Source organism: Spermophilus citellus (genome assembly GCF_964194105.1).
Source record: "Spermophilus citellus genome assembly, chromosome: 6".
In the NCBI taxonomy this organism is placed as follows: Eukaryota; Metazoa; Chordata; class Mammalia; order Rodentia; family Sciuridae; genus Spermophilus; species Spermophilus citellus.
The window spans coordinates 22,220,024-22,234,371 of record NC_138187.1 but is presented as its reverse complement, the minus strand read 5'-3'; the positions used below and the strand labels follow the sequence as shown (position 1 = coordinate 22,234,371).

The window sequence follows — 14,348 nt, the reverse complement described above, 5'->3', positions numbered from 1 at the left end:
CAACTCTTTTCCCCAGTCCCACCAGGCAGCCTCTCCGGCCTTTCTTCCCTGACAAAGGAGGTAGGATGCTCCCAACTGAGACTTCACTGGAGTTACTCTTCTCACAGGAAGTTCTGCCTCAAGTCTAACACTGAGCCCTCTTATTATCTGGAGTCCTTTCCTTTTTCCCAAGTCCCTAACCCTTGCTACTAGGGCCCCACCTTCCTCTGTGGTGGGGCACCAAGTCTCTGCTGAGACCTGCCAGGACACAACCTTGTGTTCCTTTCTTGGCAGCCACAGATGCAGCTGGCAGGTGGTATTTTTAACCTTACTCAGGCACAGGAATCAGGTGGCTCTGGGGATTGCCCAGTCTGGTGACCTTCACCTCTAAAATCTGCGACTTCCATGAAGGGAAGAGTCAGAACTCTGCATTTACCTAGGCCTTCAAAATTGGCTGGGACCCAGAAACACTTGTTAAATGAGATGAATGAAAGATCTTTGGTTAAGCTGCCCTCACTCCTGCTAAATCAAACCAGGAGACTTGGGGCCAATTGTACTCCTGTCTACCAGGTTTCAGAACAGTTAGAAACTGGGACATGAACCAGTTAAACCCAAGATCTCAGGGAATCTGAAAGGGGACAGAAATGAAAGTTTGCCCACCCTCCCCATACACAGGGCCCAAGAAGGCATTCAAAATGTGAACTTTAATAACAAATAACATGTCAAAGTAGGGGTTCCCCAGGAACAAGAATGACAGAGCTGTTGCTAGAGGCCTCAGAGGTCCCTGTTTCCTCCCCTTCAAGGCTGGGGGCAAGGAAGTAGTGAGCTCTCTTGAGAAGGAGTGGCACCCAGTTCCATGTAGGTCCATCTGTCTTGTCTGGGGCCCTAAGACCCAAGATGCAGCAGTATGTGGAGCAGAGTGTCACCCTGCCTGACCCAAAGGTCCTGGCAAGGAGTGTGGCCCAGCTTGGGCAGGCAAGCAGGCCAAAGGTTGTACAGTCAGATTCGGAAGCTTTCCTCCCGGCCGTCGATGTGGCGGAGCCGCAGGTAGACATCTGTGCCAATGCCCTGCAGGGACTGCAGCTGCAGGGAACCACCAAGGTACTCGGCGTAGGCCCGTGATGTGGGCAACCCGAAGCCAAAGCTGGGGGTAGGCAGGGAAATAGAATAGGGAGCTTCAGAGGCCTGAGTTCCCTTGGGTTGTTCCCCATCCCCAGTTGTGGAGGCGGGTGGGGGAGCCTCACCCATGCATGGGTCCTGACTGGCCACCACTGTGCATGTCCAGGTGGCCGAAGAGTGGGCTGATTCGGGGGTCCTGGGTGCTGGCCTCAGCTGTAGTGAAGTGGTAGTCCATGACCCTATCCAAGTCTTTGTGAGCAATGCCTCCACCCCGGTCTGAAATTCTGGCAGGGTTTCAACAACATTGGCTCAGCCCAGGTTTGATAGGGTCTTACTACCACCCAAGGAAAGAGTGCTAAATTTGATTTCCTGTTCCTTCCACCCCAATATGGAATGTGGTCCACCTTGACCCTTGGGCCTTGTTTGTTTAGCCAACTTTTCTCCATCCTCACCTTTGCCTGGGCCACTGCCTGCTTATACCTTCTCAAGGGATTTGATATTTATTCTTAGCCCAGCCTCAAAGACTGGTTTCCCCATTCTAGGGCCCTCAGTTACTGATAGAGGCAAGGTCCTGGGAACCATAGCTGGCTGTAGATCCATTAATATCCAGTTCATGGCAATCTAAGAACCAAATAATATCTTTTCTGACCAGGGTCCAAATCCCAAAGAGGGGCAGGTACTGGCTCAAGGTTCTACAGCAAAACTGTAAACTGCCTGGAACCCCCATCCACCCAGCCCAACCGAACTCAGGACAAACCTGATGATGAGATCAATATCATTGTTGGCAATGGTGATGACCACATCTGGAACATTGTAGGGAGTGTCTAGGTGGCTTTCCATTGTGGCTCTATGCAGGAAGGAAAGATTAGTAGGAGGTGGCACCACAGTTCCTATCTGGCCCCACCCAGTCGATCCAGCCTGCCCACCTCATGGCATTCTTGAGCAGCTCGGGCAGGATATAGTCTAACGGCATAGGAATGAAGGGGAAACGGGCAGCCACATGTCCATTGATGCGAACTCGGGGTGCATTGCCATACTTATGCTCACACAGGCGTCTGTGGATAAGAAAAAGGTTCAGATAGGAGCCCATAAAGTAGTGGTTCTCAACTGGAAACTAGTCTGCTCCCAAGGGACCTATGCAAGTCTGGGGAGAGAATTTTGCTCCTCACAACTCAGGGGTATCAAGTCAGTAGAAGCAAGGGTTCCTTCTAAACATCTTAACATGCATAGGACAGCCCCCACTATAAAGAATTATCTAGTTTAAAATGTCAACAGTGCCAAGGTTGAGAACCCTAACCTAGATGATGCCCCAGGCAAGGGCTCAGAACTAAGAGTTCCCTGCCCCAAGACACCCATCCCTTCAGCCATTCTAGCCTCACCTGGCAAAGTCCACCCACTTTTCAATAATCTTCTTTGGTGAGAGACGAGTACAGATGATGCCAACAAAGTCGGGCTGGCAGGAGAAAGAAGGTCAGGACTAGCAACACCTCCAACCCCACCTTGGCGGCCAAATGCCTGCAACTCTGAGATGCCAAAGCAGCCCCAAAAGCCTCTCCCCCATGACTTTGGCTTAGGTTCCCAGCCCAAGGGGGGACCTGGCTCATTTTCCTCTTCTCACTTGACCTTCCCAGGCAGGTCTTAGTTTTCAAAGCCCCACCTTATCCTCATGTAGCGCCAGATGATGAGTGGCCAACATGCGGATCCCAAGCCTTGAAGTCAGTGTCTTGTCCAAGAAGTAGCGGACGAGCTTTTCATCCTGTAAAATGCATGGCTTCTGAAACCTCATGCTCTTTCCCAGCGCCTTTACTTTGCTAGGCCCTTACTTTGCTGCCACTGACCTCTATGTGCTTTCGGCTCTCACGCAGGCCTTCAGCTAACAGGGTTACTACATCTTTGTGGTCATCTAGCAGCTGTCGCACAAGCTGGCAGTATTGGGCCTCATCTGCCTGGTCTTTGATCTGCAGGTCACAGATTCATAAGCACAGGTGGTCCAACCCTGGTGTCTTAGTCCCTTACCGCCCTGCTCTGCCCAGCCTCACCGGAGGGAAGTCTGTCAGCTTCTGGAAAGCACGGATATACAGCTCATGCTGCAAGGAAGAAGTATGGGAATTCACAGGGCTGCTACCGGCACTGGGTAGAGAACAGCCATCCATGCGTGCCCATCTGGATCACCACCCAACCCACTTCAAATGGTTCCAACCCCCACTGTGACCTTTCCAACCTCTATCAATATGTAGCTTTACCTTCAAAGGCTTGGTGTCCAGGGCCTGTATGGCCCTGACACAGCAGGCAAGTCTGCCATTCTGGGCCCCAGGCTCCCTACTGATCCCTTGGGTGGTATGCACACTGATCAAAGATCCTTTCTACCTTACCACATGCAGTATGGTGGGATTGCAGCCAATGATAAAAGGAAGGCTGCGGAAGCCCTTGATGCGGTGAGCAATCCTCACTGGTAGCTCCTGCTGCAGGTACCGGCCACTTTTCTATAAGAAAAAGAGGGCAGACAAGGCCAAGACCTGAGTGGCTGCCCTGAGCTCCAGGAGCCAAAGGGGAAACTGGGATCAGGAATCTTACCAGAAGGTGACTGCCATCCTGGGAGCGGCCAGAATAGAGCATCATGGTCGGAGTGAGGCGGACTGAGGGCTGAAGACAGATGGACCTTGAGCACTGGACCTCCAACATCCCTTCCCCACCGCATAGCTCCTCGTTCCCTGAACACCTACTCCAGCACTTGACCCCTGCTAACCATCAGCACTGCGCACCTTCTCCGCTGCCACATCGATGGCTGATTGATTGTAGAAGGAAGTGACCGTCTTGGAGCGCTCCCGTGCCATCTCCACATGGTGTGTATCCGTGGCGGATGTAGAATGGGCCCGTATGGAGAGTGACAGCCCCAAGAGAGGCCGAAGTGAAGGCCCAGCCCGAGGGCTGCTCCCAAGCACCGACGCCAGTATCATCGTCTTGCTCTTTTGTCGGACTAGTCTGTTACTAGGCCTGAGCACCCAATACATGGAGGCGACCCCAAAACGGGGCAAATAGTGTGGGTGGACAGAGGTCTTTCTCTGACTTCAAGGGTGAGGATCCGTCGAGGATGCTGACCAGCTCAGCCCCGGGAGAGTAGCTCCCATCTACCAGAGCAGGGTAAAGTGGACTTTTAAGGATTCGAATTCAGAAGACCTGCACCACTTCTCCACATGAGCACCGGTATCCTCAAACCTAAGCAATCTCTAGTCAGCCCTTCAGTCACCTCCCCAAACACAAGTTAAGCCTAGTCAACCTTGCTTTCCGGAGGTCCTATTCAATCTGAGGCTCTACCTGATGGACTGGGGGGTCAGGCGAAGAACTCAAACCCGTCCAGCCCAAAACCTCGCCCTGGCTTCCTCAGGTACAGGGGGCGGGGCTGACCCCTACTCAGCGCGGTCAGACCCGGGCTCCAGGAGCCAGGCCTGAGTACGTGCGACACAGCACTGTGAGCCAGAGAGCCAGCTGCGCAGAGGCTACGGACCGGGAGTCCCCATGTGAGTTTACCCCTCAGCGAGGTTTCTTGGTTCCGCCCGGGTCCCCCCCATATGGTAGATGGCAGCCCCTCGCCCATGCGCACTCCAGCGCAAATGGTGGCGGCTGTGGACGCGTGCTGCGCAGCCTTAGCCCGCAGGGTCTATGCAAATATTCCACTTACCGCGGGGCAAGAGCCAGGGCCCGGGTCCGAGCGGAACCGCCCTGTAGACCTACGCGGCTACCCAAGCCGCCTGCGCCCTCTGCCGCTGCGACGTCGCGTGGGCTGTGGGCGCCCGATGCCTCCTGGGAGTTGTAGTTTGCTGCTGAGGACTCACAGCGGGGGCTCCAGTCCATTCTGGCTACATCCCGGTTTCCGGACCACTTGATAAATGGAGCTCCCTCCCGAAATTACCTGTGGCCTGTGGACTCTATTTTCTGCTTTATAAAATGGGCTCCCTCGGGGCTGGAGTTGTGGCTCAGCGGTAAAGCGCTTGCCTAGCGCGGGCGAGGCCCTGGGTTCGATCCTCAGCACCACATAAAAAAAAAATAAATAAAAGTATTGTGTCCATCTGCAACAAAAAAATATATATATATATTAAAAAAATAAAATAAAATAAAATGGGCTCCCTAGGCCCGGCGCGGTGGCGCATGCCTGTAATCCCAGCGGCTCAGGGGGCTGAGACAGGAGGATCGCGAGTTCAAAGCCAGCCTCAGCAATGGTGAGGCACTAAGCAACTCAGTGAGACCCTGTCTCTAAATAAAATACAAAATACGGCTGGGGATGTGACTCAGTGGCCAAGTGCCCCCTGAGTTCAACCCTGGTACAAAAAAAAAAAAAAGATGTGGGGGGATACCTGGGAGCAAAACGCTAGTAAGGAAAGATTCTTAGATGTAAAGCATACAGATTAAACCCTACCGGTTTCCCTGAGGTCTTATCCTTCACTTTTCAGCTCTCGACTCATTCATGGGAAAGTAAACCGTGATTCGAACCCCAGCTCTGCCCCCTAATACTTGAAACAAGTTAGTTAACTGCTGGGTGCTTTAATTTTGGTATTGGTAAAATGAGGATGTATTATTCAAGCAGGGTGACTGTGGAAGCTAAAGTAGGAGGATCGCAAATTCGAGGCCAGCCTCAGCAATTTAGAGCAGCCCTAAGTAACTTAGTGAGACCCCTTCTCAAAATTTAAAAATAAAAAGGACTGGTGGTGTAGTTTCGTGGTAAAGTGCCCCTTGGTTCAATCCCCAATACATAAATAAATAAAGGATTATTAATCCTGGGGTTGTGTGGATTACTTCAATTTATAAACGTAAAGTGCCTAGAATAATGCCAGGTATGGAATTAGCACTGTACAAGTGTTGTGTATTAATAATATTCCTGCCCATAGTGAGTGCAAGTCATCCTGACTGGGTGATTTTCTGTGCCAGGAAAGATTGGGTAATGAATCAAATAAAAAGACCTTCCTCTACCCTGAAGAGGAAGACAGTTCTGGTGCAGTCTGCTGTCAGGATAGCCTGGGGCAGGGTGGGGGGGCATGGGGGGGTGAGAGCACCAGGTAAGAACTGTGACATTGGTATAGGTTCAGCTTGAGTAGGATTTGGTTAGGGAAGGGAGCGAAAGCAGAAAAGATGTAGCCGGATAGAGGAACAGCCTGGATGACCTGAAGATATGACTGGAACCACAGTAGAATATGAGAAGGTTGAGTGGGCTGACCAGAAGCTCAGGAAGGATAAGAAGTCTGCAGTTGTCCTGAGGAACACTGAAGGATTTTAACTGTGGGCTCTGGGTCTCTGCTCCTTAGACAATGAATGTGAATGTGGGGGGTTGGTGAGACCAAAGGCAGAGAAACCAGGGAGAAGATAATTACTTTATCTCAGGCAAGAAGTGCTGGGAGAGGGGTATGAGTGTATGTGTGTATACTGATTATTTTTTTTAACTGTGGCTATATAATTTCTAAATATTTTTAAATTTTTAACAAGAGAGTGCTACACCAGGGGTAGTGGTGCATGCCTGTAATCCCAACTACTCCAGAGGCTGAGGTAGGACTCCATCTCAAAATAAAAAGAGCTGCAGATATAGCTTAGTGGTAGAGTGCTTGCCTAGCATGCACAAGCCTGAGTTCAATCCCCAGAACTACAAAAAAATAAGTAAATTAATTAAAATAATGTGTGAAAGGAAGTAGGGGACCTCTTGGGAAGCTGTCTTTAAACTTGGGAGTTGGGACTCCTCACCATGATTGGCCTGCCTGAGAAATTAGGGAAAGGTCTCCATAGACCTTGGGAAAGAATCTCTGGCTTTCCTCCCAGCTCCCTACCCCCACATGGTACCTTCCCCTTCCTAACTTCCTGACAACATTGTGGAGTAAAGCCAGGAGGCATTTAGATGTGCAGGCAGGCACTGCTTTAGCACGTGGAAGAGGGAGAGGGAAGGTGTTTCTGGAAGGGAGGAGCAAATAGCAAAGAACTCGGAGTACTCCTTGTGCACCAGAACTTGGCGCTCACGTGGCCGTGGCGTGGGCTGGAGCCGCGGGAGGCTGTGGCTGTGACTGCCAGGGAGGCGTGTGGCGTCTGGTAACTGCCTCACCCCATTTGACCCGGCGCATTTATCAGAGCTCCTCCAGAACTCGCTGCTGCCCCCAGTGGTGAAGATTGGCCATGAGCCACCCAAGTCTCGGTTAAAAACAGTGTTGGTTAAGCACTACTGTTTTGATTTTTCGTAGTGGTGATTGAACCCAGGGGCGCTTTACCACTGAACTGCATCACCAGCCATTTTTATTTTTTATTTTGAGACAGGTTAGGGCCTCAGTAAGTTGCTAAGGGTGGCCTTGAATTTATTATCCTCTTGTGACAGCCTCCTGAGCCGCTGGGATTATAGGCTTGGGCCACTGTGTCAGGCGTGTGCCCAGCTGTCTTAGACGGTTTTTAACGTATTGATTTCATCTTTATATCCATCCTCTTGGGAAGGTACCATTATTGTCATCGTTTTACAAATGTAAGGACTGAAGCACAGAATGATAAAAAGACTACTCCTGCAACACACACACACACACATTCTGCTCCAGCCACACCAGTGTCCCTGCTGTTCACTGAACAGAGCAGGCAAGTTTAACTTTAATGCCTCTTGCTGGCTGTGTGCTCTGTCTGGAACACCCTTCCCTTAGATACCCATATAGCTTGTTCCTCACCTCCTTAAATTTTTGCTCAGCTGTCAACCGAATGAAACCCACCCTGCCCATCCTAATTAAAATTCCAGTCTTCTCCATACCCTATTCTGCTCTACTCTTTACCCACAGCATTTATCACTAATAACAGTATTGAAGCCAGAATTAGACAGGCAGTCAGTGTAGATAGGTAAATCGAGTCAGGTCAGATCAAGGAGGGCAATTTTTTTTTTATACAATACCTTTATTTTATTTATTTATTTTTATGTGGTGCTGAGGATTGAACCCAGGGCCTTGCATGTGCTAGGCGAGCATTCTACCACTAAGCCACAACTCCAGCCCCAAGGAGGCCAATTTTGAGTGAGTCCAGGAAGTTGAAGACTGTCCCTTGAGAGATTGAAATGTTAATTCCTTCAGAGCCCTTCCTTCACCCTTATCAAGAACCTGCCCCTTGGGGCTGGGGATGTGGCTTAAGCATATAGCGCTCGCTTGGCATGCGTTCGATCCTCAGCACCACATACAAACAACGGTGTTGTGTCCGCCAATAACTAAAAAATAAATATTAAAAAAACTTCTCTCTCTCTCTCTCTCTCTCTCTCTCATAACTCTCTCTTTAAAAAAAAAAAAAAAAAAAGAACCTGCCCCTGCTCCAACCCTTTGCCAAGGTAACCTGTCCCAGGAACTGCCCTTCCTACAGGGAGCTATAAGGTTGTTACCGCCCTTCCCCTTTCAGCCCACCTTTTCCTCCACCTTTGGGACACCCCACCAAGCATTCCTGGGCCTAGTCCTGGGCCTAGTCATGTATACAGGAAGGAGAAAGATAAGGAGGAAAAGGCAGGAGAACAAAGGACATATAAAAAGGGCAGAACACCTCGCTTCTTGGGATACCAGGATGCCAGCTATGGCCCTCTTCTCCCTCCCGGGAGAAGTTTATGTTACCCTTTTTAAATAAACCCTGCTTTATATGCCTCTGCTTGCTTCTCTAATGTTCAAACTTCAACATGTGGGGAGGCAGGACTCATCACCGATAACCGACGGTATCACTATCTCTACACACGTACATATATGTATGTGTGTGTGTGTATATATATATATATATATATATATATACATATACATATATGTATATGAATGTATATAGTGTGTGTGAAGTACTAGGGATGAACAACCCAGGGTCTCACCCTGGTAGGCAAGCATTCTGCCCCCAAACTACACCCCAGCTCCTGTACTTATCATTATTATTTTTTTTAAGAGAGAGTGAGAGAGGGGAGAGAGAGAGAGAGAATTTTTAATATTTATTTTTTAGTTCTCGGCAGACACAACATCTTTTGTTGGTATGTGGTGCTGAGGATCGAACCCGGGCCGCACGCATGCCAGGCGAGCGCGCTACTGCTTGAGCCACATCCCCAGCCCCTACTTATCATTACTAATTGCACATTTTCCCCTTCTTTTCAACAATATAAGACAAGAGCATGAGTATTTGCCTTCTTTAATTATTTATTTCAACATCCTAATAGTAATTCCTGGCACATAACAAGTGCTTAAAAAACATTATTTATTATTTATTATTTTGGTACTGGGGATTGAGTCCAGGGGTGCTTAACCACTAAGCCACATCCCCAGTCCTTTTATTTTTTATTGTGAGACAGGGTCTTGCTAAGTTGCATAAGGCCTTGCTAAGTTGCTGAGGCTGACTTTGAATTTGTGATCCTTCTGCAGCAACCTACCAAGCTGCTGGGATTATAGGCAGGTGCCATTGTGCCTGGCAGTCATGAACATCTTTGAAGACCATTATTCTGCCTACCACAATCTCTACAGTAAGAGGAATGGATCTGAGAAAGAGCAGTCACATAGGGAGGAGAACCAGCAGGAGAGTGAAATATCACAGAAGCAAAAGGAGGAGAGTTCCCAGGAGGGAGTGCTTAACAATGACTAATACTATTGGGAAGGCAAACAAGATAAGACTTGAAAAATAACCATTGGACTTAGCATCCTGGTGACAACCACCTCTAGTTGTCAGGGGAGTGTTTGATGGAGGAGCTGGTTTATGATATGGGCAATCAAAGAATAAGTGAAGAAGCAGAGACTAGAAACATAAAATATTTCCAAAAACTGGACTGTGAAGGGGAGGATGAGGATCATAAGGTGGATAGGAGAGGGAGTGGTGATTCAAAACTCCTGGCTAAGGGAAACTTGTTGCTGTTTCTAAAACAGGAAAGAGAAACAAGTTTGCATCAGGATGAAAAGGGTGGAGAGGTTGAAAGGGAGATGGGACAACTGTAAAGGGGAGCTTAGATAGGAGAGACTGTTGGGTTGACCCCTGCTCAGGCTTTGCTAGGAAGATGCTAAAATAGTGGAGAGTTTAGAAAAGTGTCAAAGGTGTGGACAACTTAATGGAACTTGAGAAAGTGCTAGTGAGGTAGGAGGGAATGTCTAAGCAACCTCAGGCAGGAAGGATATAGCCTGAAATATTAGTTTTAAGGGACATGCTTGCTTCCTGAATGTGATGGCAGAATCGCTGAATTCCAGAGTCCACTGAATGTGCCAATGTTTAGAACAGGGCTTGGCATAGAGAAAACGCTAAACTTGTGTCTCTCTGTGTGTGTGTGTGTGTGTGTGTGTGTGTGTGTAGCTGGGAATTGAACCCCGGGCCTCCAGAGAATGCTAGGTAATCGCTCTCTTGCAGAGCAGTATCCCCCAACGCTTATTTTTTAAAATTCTAGGGACTCCATTTCCCTTGATGCCCTGCATCCTCTCCTACTCCAATTCCCATCATGCCTGATAGCCGCCTCGTCTGCAATTAAGTTCAATTCAGTTTACCAGTCCCAGAATTCCTAGCTGTTTCCCTACCTTGCCCTCACGCCTGTTGAATGTCAAGAACAACCAATTGGATCCGAGAATGGGAGAATGGCAGGCCAATCGCCCAGTCATAGAGGTGGTAGAGGACGTGGCCCTACTCTGCCAGTCCCTGCTCTGTGGCTGGTTCTCTTCCAACTGGCGCCTCCGGCTGGACCCGCAGACATGGGCACCACCTGGAGGAATCCTGGGTGGGTGCGGCTTGCCCTTTGCCTCACCGGTTTAGTGCTTTCCCTTTACGCGCTACACGTGAAAGCGGCGCGCGCCCGCGACCAAGATTACCGCGCCCTCTGCGACGTCGGCACTGCCATCAGCTGTTCGCGCGTCTTCTCCTCCAGGTGCGCGTGCAAGTAGAATGCTTTGGGCCCGACGGAGTCTGGAATCCAGGTGCACAGGGAACGGACACTTTGAAACCGAACTGCCCAGCAAATCGAGTGTGCACAGGCGCTGGGCTACCAGAGATAATAAAGTTCCAGATAAGAGAGCAGGGCACAGGGGAAGATAGTCCTGGGGACTAGGACTGGAGATCGCACGTGGATCTGGGTGCCAAAGAACAACGGTTAACGGGAAAGAGGGAGAGGTAACGAGTAGGAACTGACGTGGTCTTGAGCGTGGCGCGAGGGGAGGGGAATGCTGGTAATGACTGCCTGGGAGCAGGAGACTAAAGATGGCTGTGCTTGAGGACCAGGGGTTTAATAATTAGTGCGATGATGGAATACGGAAGAAGGGAGTGGGTGGCCAGGAAATTGGATGTTTGTGAGTCCAGGGCTAGGAGAATGTGCCCCAGATTTTCCATCTTGGGAAAAGGTTACGCCATCCTTGTCATCTAAAGATTATTGAAGGTCCAGGATAGAGAGGTGCCTGGAAGAGCGATGGCCAGCCCTGGGGATAAGGGAGGACAGGGGCAGTGATATGGAATCCTGACGTGGCCAAACATTCGGGAGGTCAGGAGGTCATGGACCTTTGGATCCCTCGGGTGGATGGGGAATAAAAAATTGGGGCAACCAGCCCAGGTGGCTTCTTGGAAATCACCTTTCTAGGACAAAGTTCAAGGCACTAGCTTGACACTACTAACCTGGGTCCCCACGACCACCACCACCACCAGGTGGGGCCATGGCTTCGGGCTGGTGGAGCATGTGCTGGGAGCAGACAGCGTCCTCAATCAATCCAACAGCATATTCGGTTGCATTTTCTACACTCTACAGCTGGGGTTAGGTGAGTGGCCCCGCCCCTTCAAGCTAGGCAAACCCAGTCCCACCCAGACAGTTGACAGCCAGCTGCTCATCACTAAGCATTCTTGGGACAAGAAGGCAGGGAGGGCACTAACAGGAGTCTTTCAATTGGTTTAGGTCAGAGGCTGACCAACCCCTAAAGACTTCCTAGGATCCTTTTTATATTTTATTTTTATAAAAAATTTTATTATTTTTAGCTATACGTGACAGTAGGGTATATTTTTGATATATTTTACATACATAGAGTATAACTTATAATTGGGATCCCATTTTTGCGGCTGTACATGATCTAGAGCATCACTGCTTGTATATTCATATATGTACATAGGAAAGTTATGTCCCATTCATTCTACTGTCTTTTCTATTCCCATTACATTTTATTTTGAGAGAGGGTCTCCCTAAATTGTTTAGGGCCCCATTAATTTGCTAAGGCTGGTTTTGAACTTGTAATCTTCCTGCCTCAGCCTCTTGAGTCACTGGGATTGCATGCATGCACCGTGCCCCTGGATCTTTCTTTTTTTTAAAGACATGCCCAAACTGGCCTCAAACTCACAGTCCTCCTGCCTCAGTCTCCAAGTAGCTAGGATTAAAGGCATGTGCCACTGCACCTTGCCAGAAGTTCCTTTTTGAGGAGAATCCAAAGATAACCCTTTCGTCTTGTGTAGAGCTCTGTAAGAAAATTCACTATTTGGAAACCTGGGATCATTGAACAGATAGGTAAACAAAGGTCTTAGAGGGGGTCTGCCAGAGCGTCTTGTTTAGAGACCTTTCCCCTGCAGTCTAAGGAGCACCAGAAGTCATGACAGTGTTCTAGATGTGGCCATTCCTTATTTTTTTCTGCTTTTGCAGGTTGCCTGCCGGGACGCTGGGCCTCTATCCTACTGATACTGAGTTCCTTGGTATCCCTTGCTGGTTCTGTCTACTTGGCCTGGATCCTGTTCTTCGTGCTCTATGATTTCTGCATTGTTTGCATCACCACCTATGCTGTCAACGTGGGCCTGATGTTGCTTAGTATCCGGGAGGCTCAGGAACCCCACAGCAAGGCCAAAGGACACTGAAGCCTCACCCCAAACCAGGCTGACTACATCTGCTTTGCTTTAGCACATGAGCCTTGCCCAAGGGGGCCATGTCTGGGTACCTAGAAGGCCCTTCATCCTCCCCCGCCCCCCCGCCACATCCCTTCCATAACCATACACAGGAAAATGGACCAAATGTGCCTCTAGCTCTGACCCAAGGCCAGGTTTCTGCAATTGCCCAAGGAGAGAAGGTTCTGAGCAATAAAATTTCTTAAATAAAGTTGGTTAAGTCTGAACCATTTGTCTGCTAGGGATACTGGTTTTGGGCTTCCCCCAGTGTTGCCTTCTCTGGAACTGGGAAGGATGAGTCAGAGGGAGAGTGGAGGGCCAGTCTGGGAAGGGTGTTTGTGGTTAGTCTCACCTCTAATAGTGGAGTCAGCAAGGTCTGGGGCACCATCAGCTCCCACCCTCAGGAAATAGGCTGGCAGCTTGTCCTTCCTGCCCACAAGTGCCAGACATCCAAGCACATACCTGCAAGGACATGTTGCCCTTCTGGCTCTGGGCATATGTGCTGTGAACATCTTCCTATAATCTGACGTCAGTCCCTCCAACTGCCTTATCTACCATTCCAAGCCAGTCTTGGCAGTTTTGGAGGGTCAGGGCCAGGTTGTGTTTTTGTTCTTCCTGATAAGTACTGATGACTTGCTCATATGCCAAGCACTATTTTAAGAATTTTTGTTAATGTATTTAATCACTGTAGCAATTGTAGGAAGCAGGGTTATTAGTATTTCTATCTTGGTTAAGAACCTGAGGTACACAAAGGTTGTAATTTGCCTAAGATCATACACCTAGTACCAGGAAAGAATTAGGGAGATCTCAGGGTTTTTGTTTTTTTGTTTTTTCCTGGAGGGCCTCACACATATGAGGGAAGTACAGTACCACTAAACTACACCCTCAGTCCCATATCTGCTTCTGGGTTGAGGTTTCCGGTTGGCCTTAGGTAGAAGTCAGAGAAAAAAAGATGCACTCCAAATATTCTCTTCCAACTTTTCCAGCATTTGTAAGAAAAGTGGGCATCAATGTAACCTTATTTCCTGGGAAGGTAACAGGCCCAGAGAGAGAGATTGGGATTTGCCATAGATTCATGACCAGCAAATAGCACAGAGATCTGATCCCAAACCTACCTTTGTATAAACCATCTCTGAAGCAGACATCGGGAGAAGGTATGTGAAGCCTACCTGGCCCTGGCCTGAGATAGGCAGGGAAGACAAAATAAAAATGGAAACTAGGAAGGTCTGTCAACCATATCCTTCTCAGCTCCAGGGGAATGTTTCTATGCTGGAAGCAAGTTTATTAGAAGCCAGGCTCTCATCAAAGCATTTTCACATTCAACAATTCTGAATATTTTTGTTTGTTTATGCCAGGGACTGAGCCATATCCCCAGCCCTTTTAATTTTGAGAGACAGGATCCCACTAAGTTGCTGAGGTTG

At 49.0% G+C, this 14,348-nt stretch overlaps 2 protein-coding genes across 4 annotated transcripts; one reads left to right on the top strand and one right to left on the bottom strand.

Annotated features, from left to right (window-relative positions):
• Positions 1-664: 664 nt before the first annotated feature.
• BCKDK (branched chain keto acid dehydrogenase kinase) lies at positions 665-4,921 on the bottom strand. 2 transcript variants are annotated; one of them, XM_081297183.1, is made up of 12 exons: positions 4,778-4,921; positions 3,861-4,226; positions 3,673-3,741; positions 3,471-3,581; positions 3,138-3,185; positions 2,937-3,056; positions 2,756-2,854; positions 2,478-2,551; positions 2,025-2,153; positions 1,856-1,945; positions 1,224-1,382; positions 665-1,123 (listed from the first exon to the last, which is right to left on the bottom strand). In XM_081297183.1, exons 2-12 carry the CDS (start codon positions 4,107-4,109, stop codon positions 979-981), a joined length of 1,293 nt encoding a protein of 430 aa, XP_081153309.1. In that variant the 5' UTR covers positions 4,110-4,226; positions 4,778-4,921; the 3' UTR covers positions 665-978. The 2 variants fall into 2 exon arrangements, with proteins under 2 accessions (XP_081153309.1, XP_081153310.1); XM_081297184.1 differs by lacking the exon at positions 4,778-4,921 and having other exon boundaries at positions 3,861-4,089.
• A 5,779-nt stretch (positions 4,922-10,700) lies between these two features.
• On the top strand, positions 10,701-13,147 carry VKORC1 (vitamin K epoxide reductase complex subunit 1). Of its 2 annotated transcripts, XM_081299787.1 has the most exons (3): positions 10,713-10,948; positions 11,716-11,825; positions 12,692-13,147. In XM_081299787.1, exons 1-3 carry the CDS (start codon positions 10,776-10,778, stop codon positions 12,898-12,900), a joined length of 492 nt encoding a protein of 163 aa, XP_081155913.1. In that variant the 5' UTR covers positions 10,713-10,775; the 3' UTR covers positions 12,901-13,147. The 2 variants fall into 2 exon arrangements, with proteins under 2 accessions (XP_081155914.1, XP_081155913.1); XM_081299788.1 differs by lacking the exon at positions 11,716-11,825 and having other exon boundaries at positions 10,701-10,948.
• The last annotated feature ends 1,201 nt before the right edge of the window (positions 13,148-14,348 follow it).

What these genes read in the sequence shown, in the direction of transcription:
- BCKDK (XM_081297183.1), bottom strand. Translation starts at nt 4,109, where the DNA reads ATGTATTGGGTGCTCAGGCCTAGTAACAGACTAGTCCGACAAAAGAGC. An exon ending in TCGATGTGGCAGCGGAGAAG is followed by an intron (nt 3,742 to 3,860) that starts GTGCGCAGTGCT and finishes ATCTGTCTTCAG; the next exon opens with CCCTCAGTCCGCCTCACTCC. An exon ending in GATATTGATCTCATCATCAG is followed by an intron (nt 1,383 to 1,855) that starts GTTTGTCCTGAG and finishes AAACCCTGCCAG; the next exon opens with AATTTCAGACCGGGGTGGAG.
- VKORC1 (XM_081299787.1), top strand. Translation starts at nt 10,776, where the DNA reads ATGGGCACCACCTGGAGGAATCCTGGGTGGGTGCGGCTTGCCCTTTGC. An exon ending in TCGCGCGTCTTCTCCTCCAG is followed by an intron (nt 10,949 to 11,715) that starts GTGCGCGTGCAA and finishes CACCACCACCAG; the next exon opens with GTGGGGCCATGGCTTCGGGC. An exon ending in CACTCTACAGCTGGGGTTAG is followed by an intron (nt 11,826 to 12,691) that starts GTGAGTGGCCCC and finishes CTGCTTTTGCAG; the next exon opens with GTTGCCTGCCGGGACGCTGG.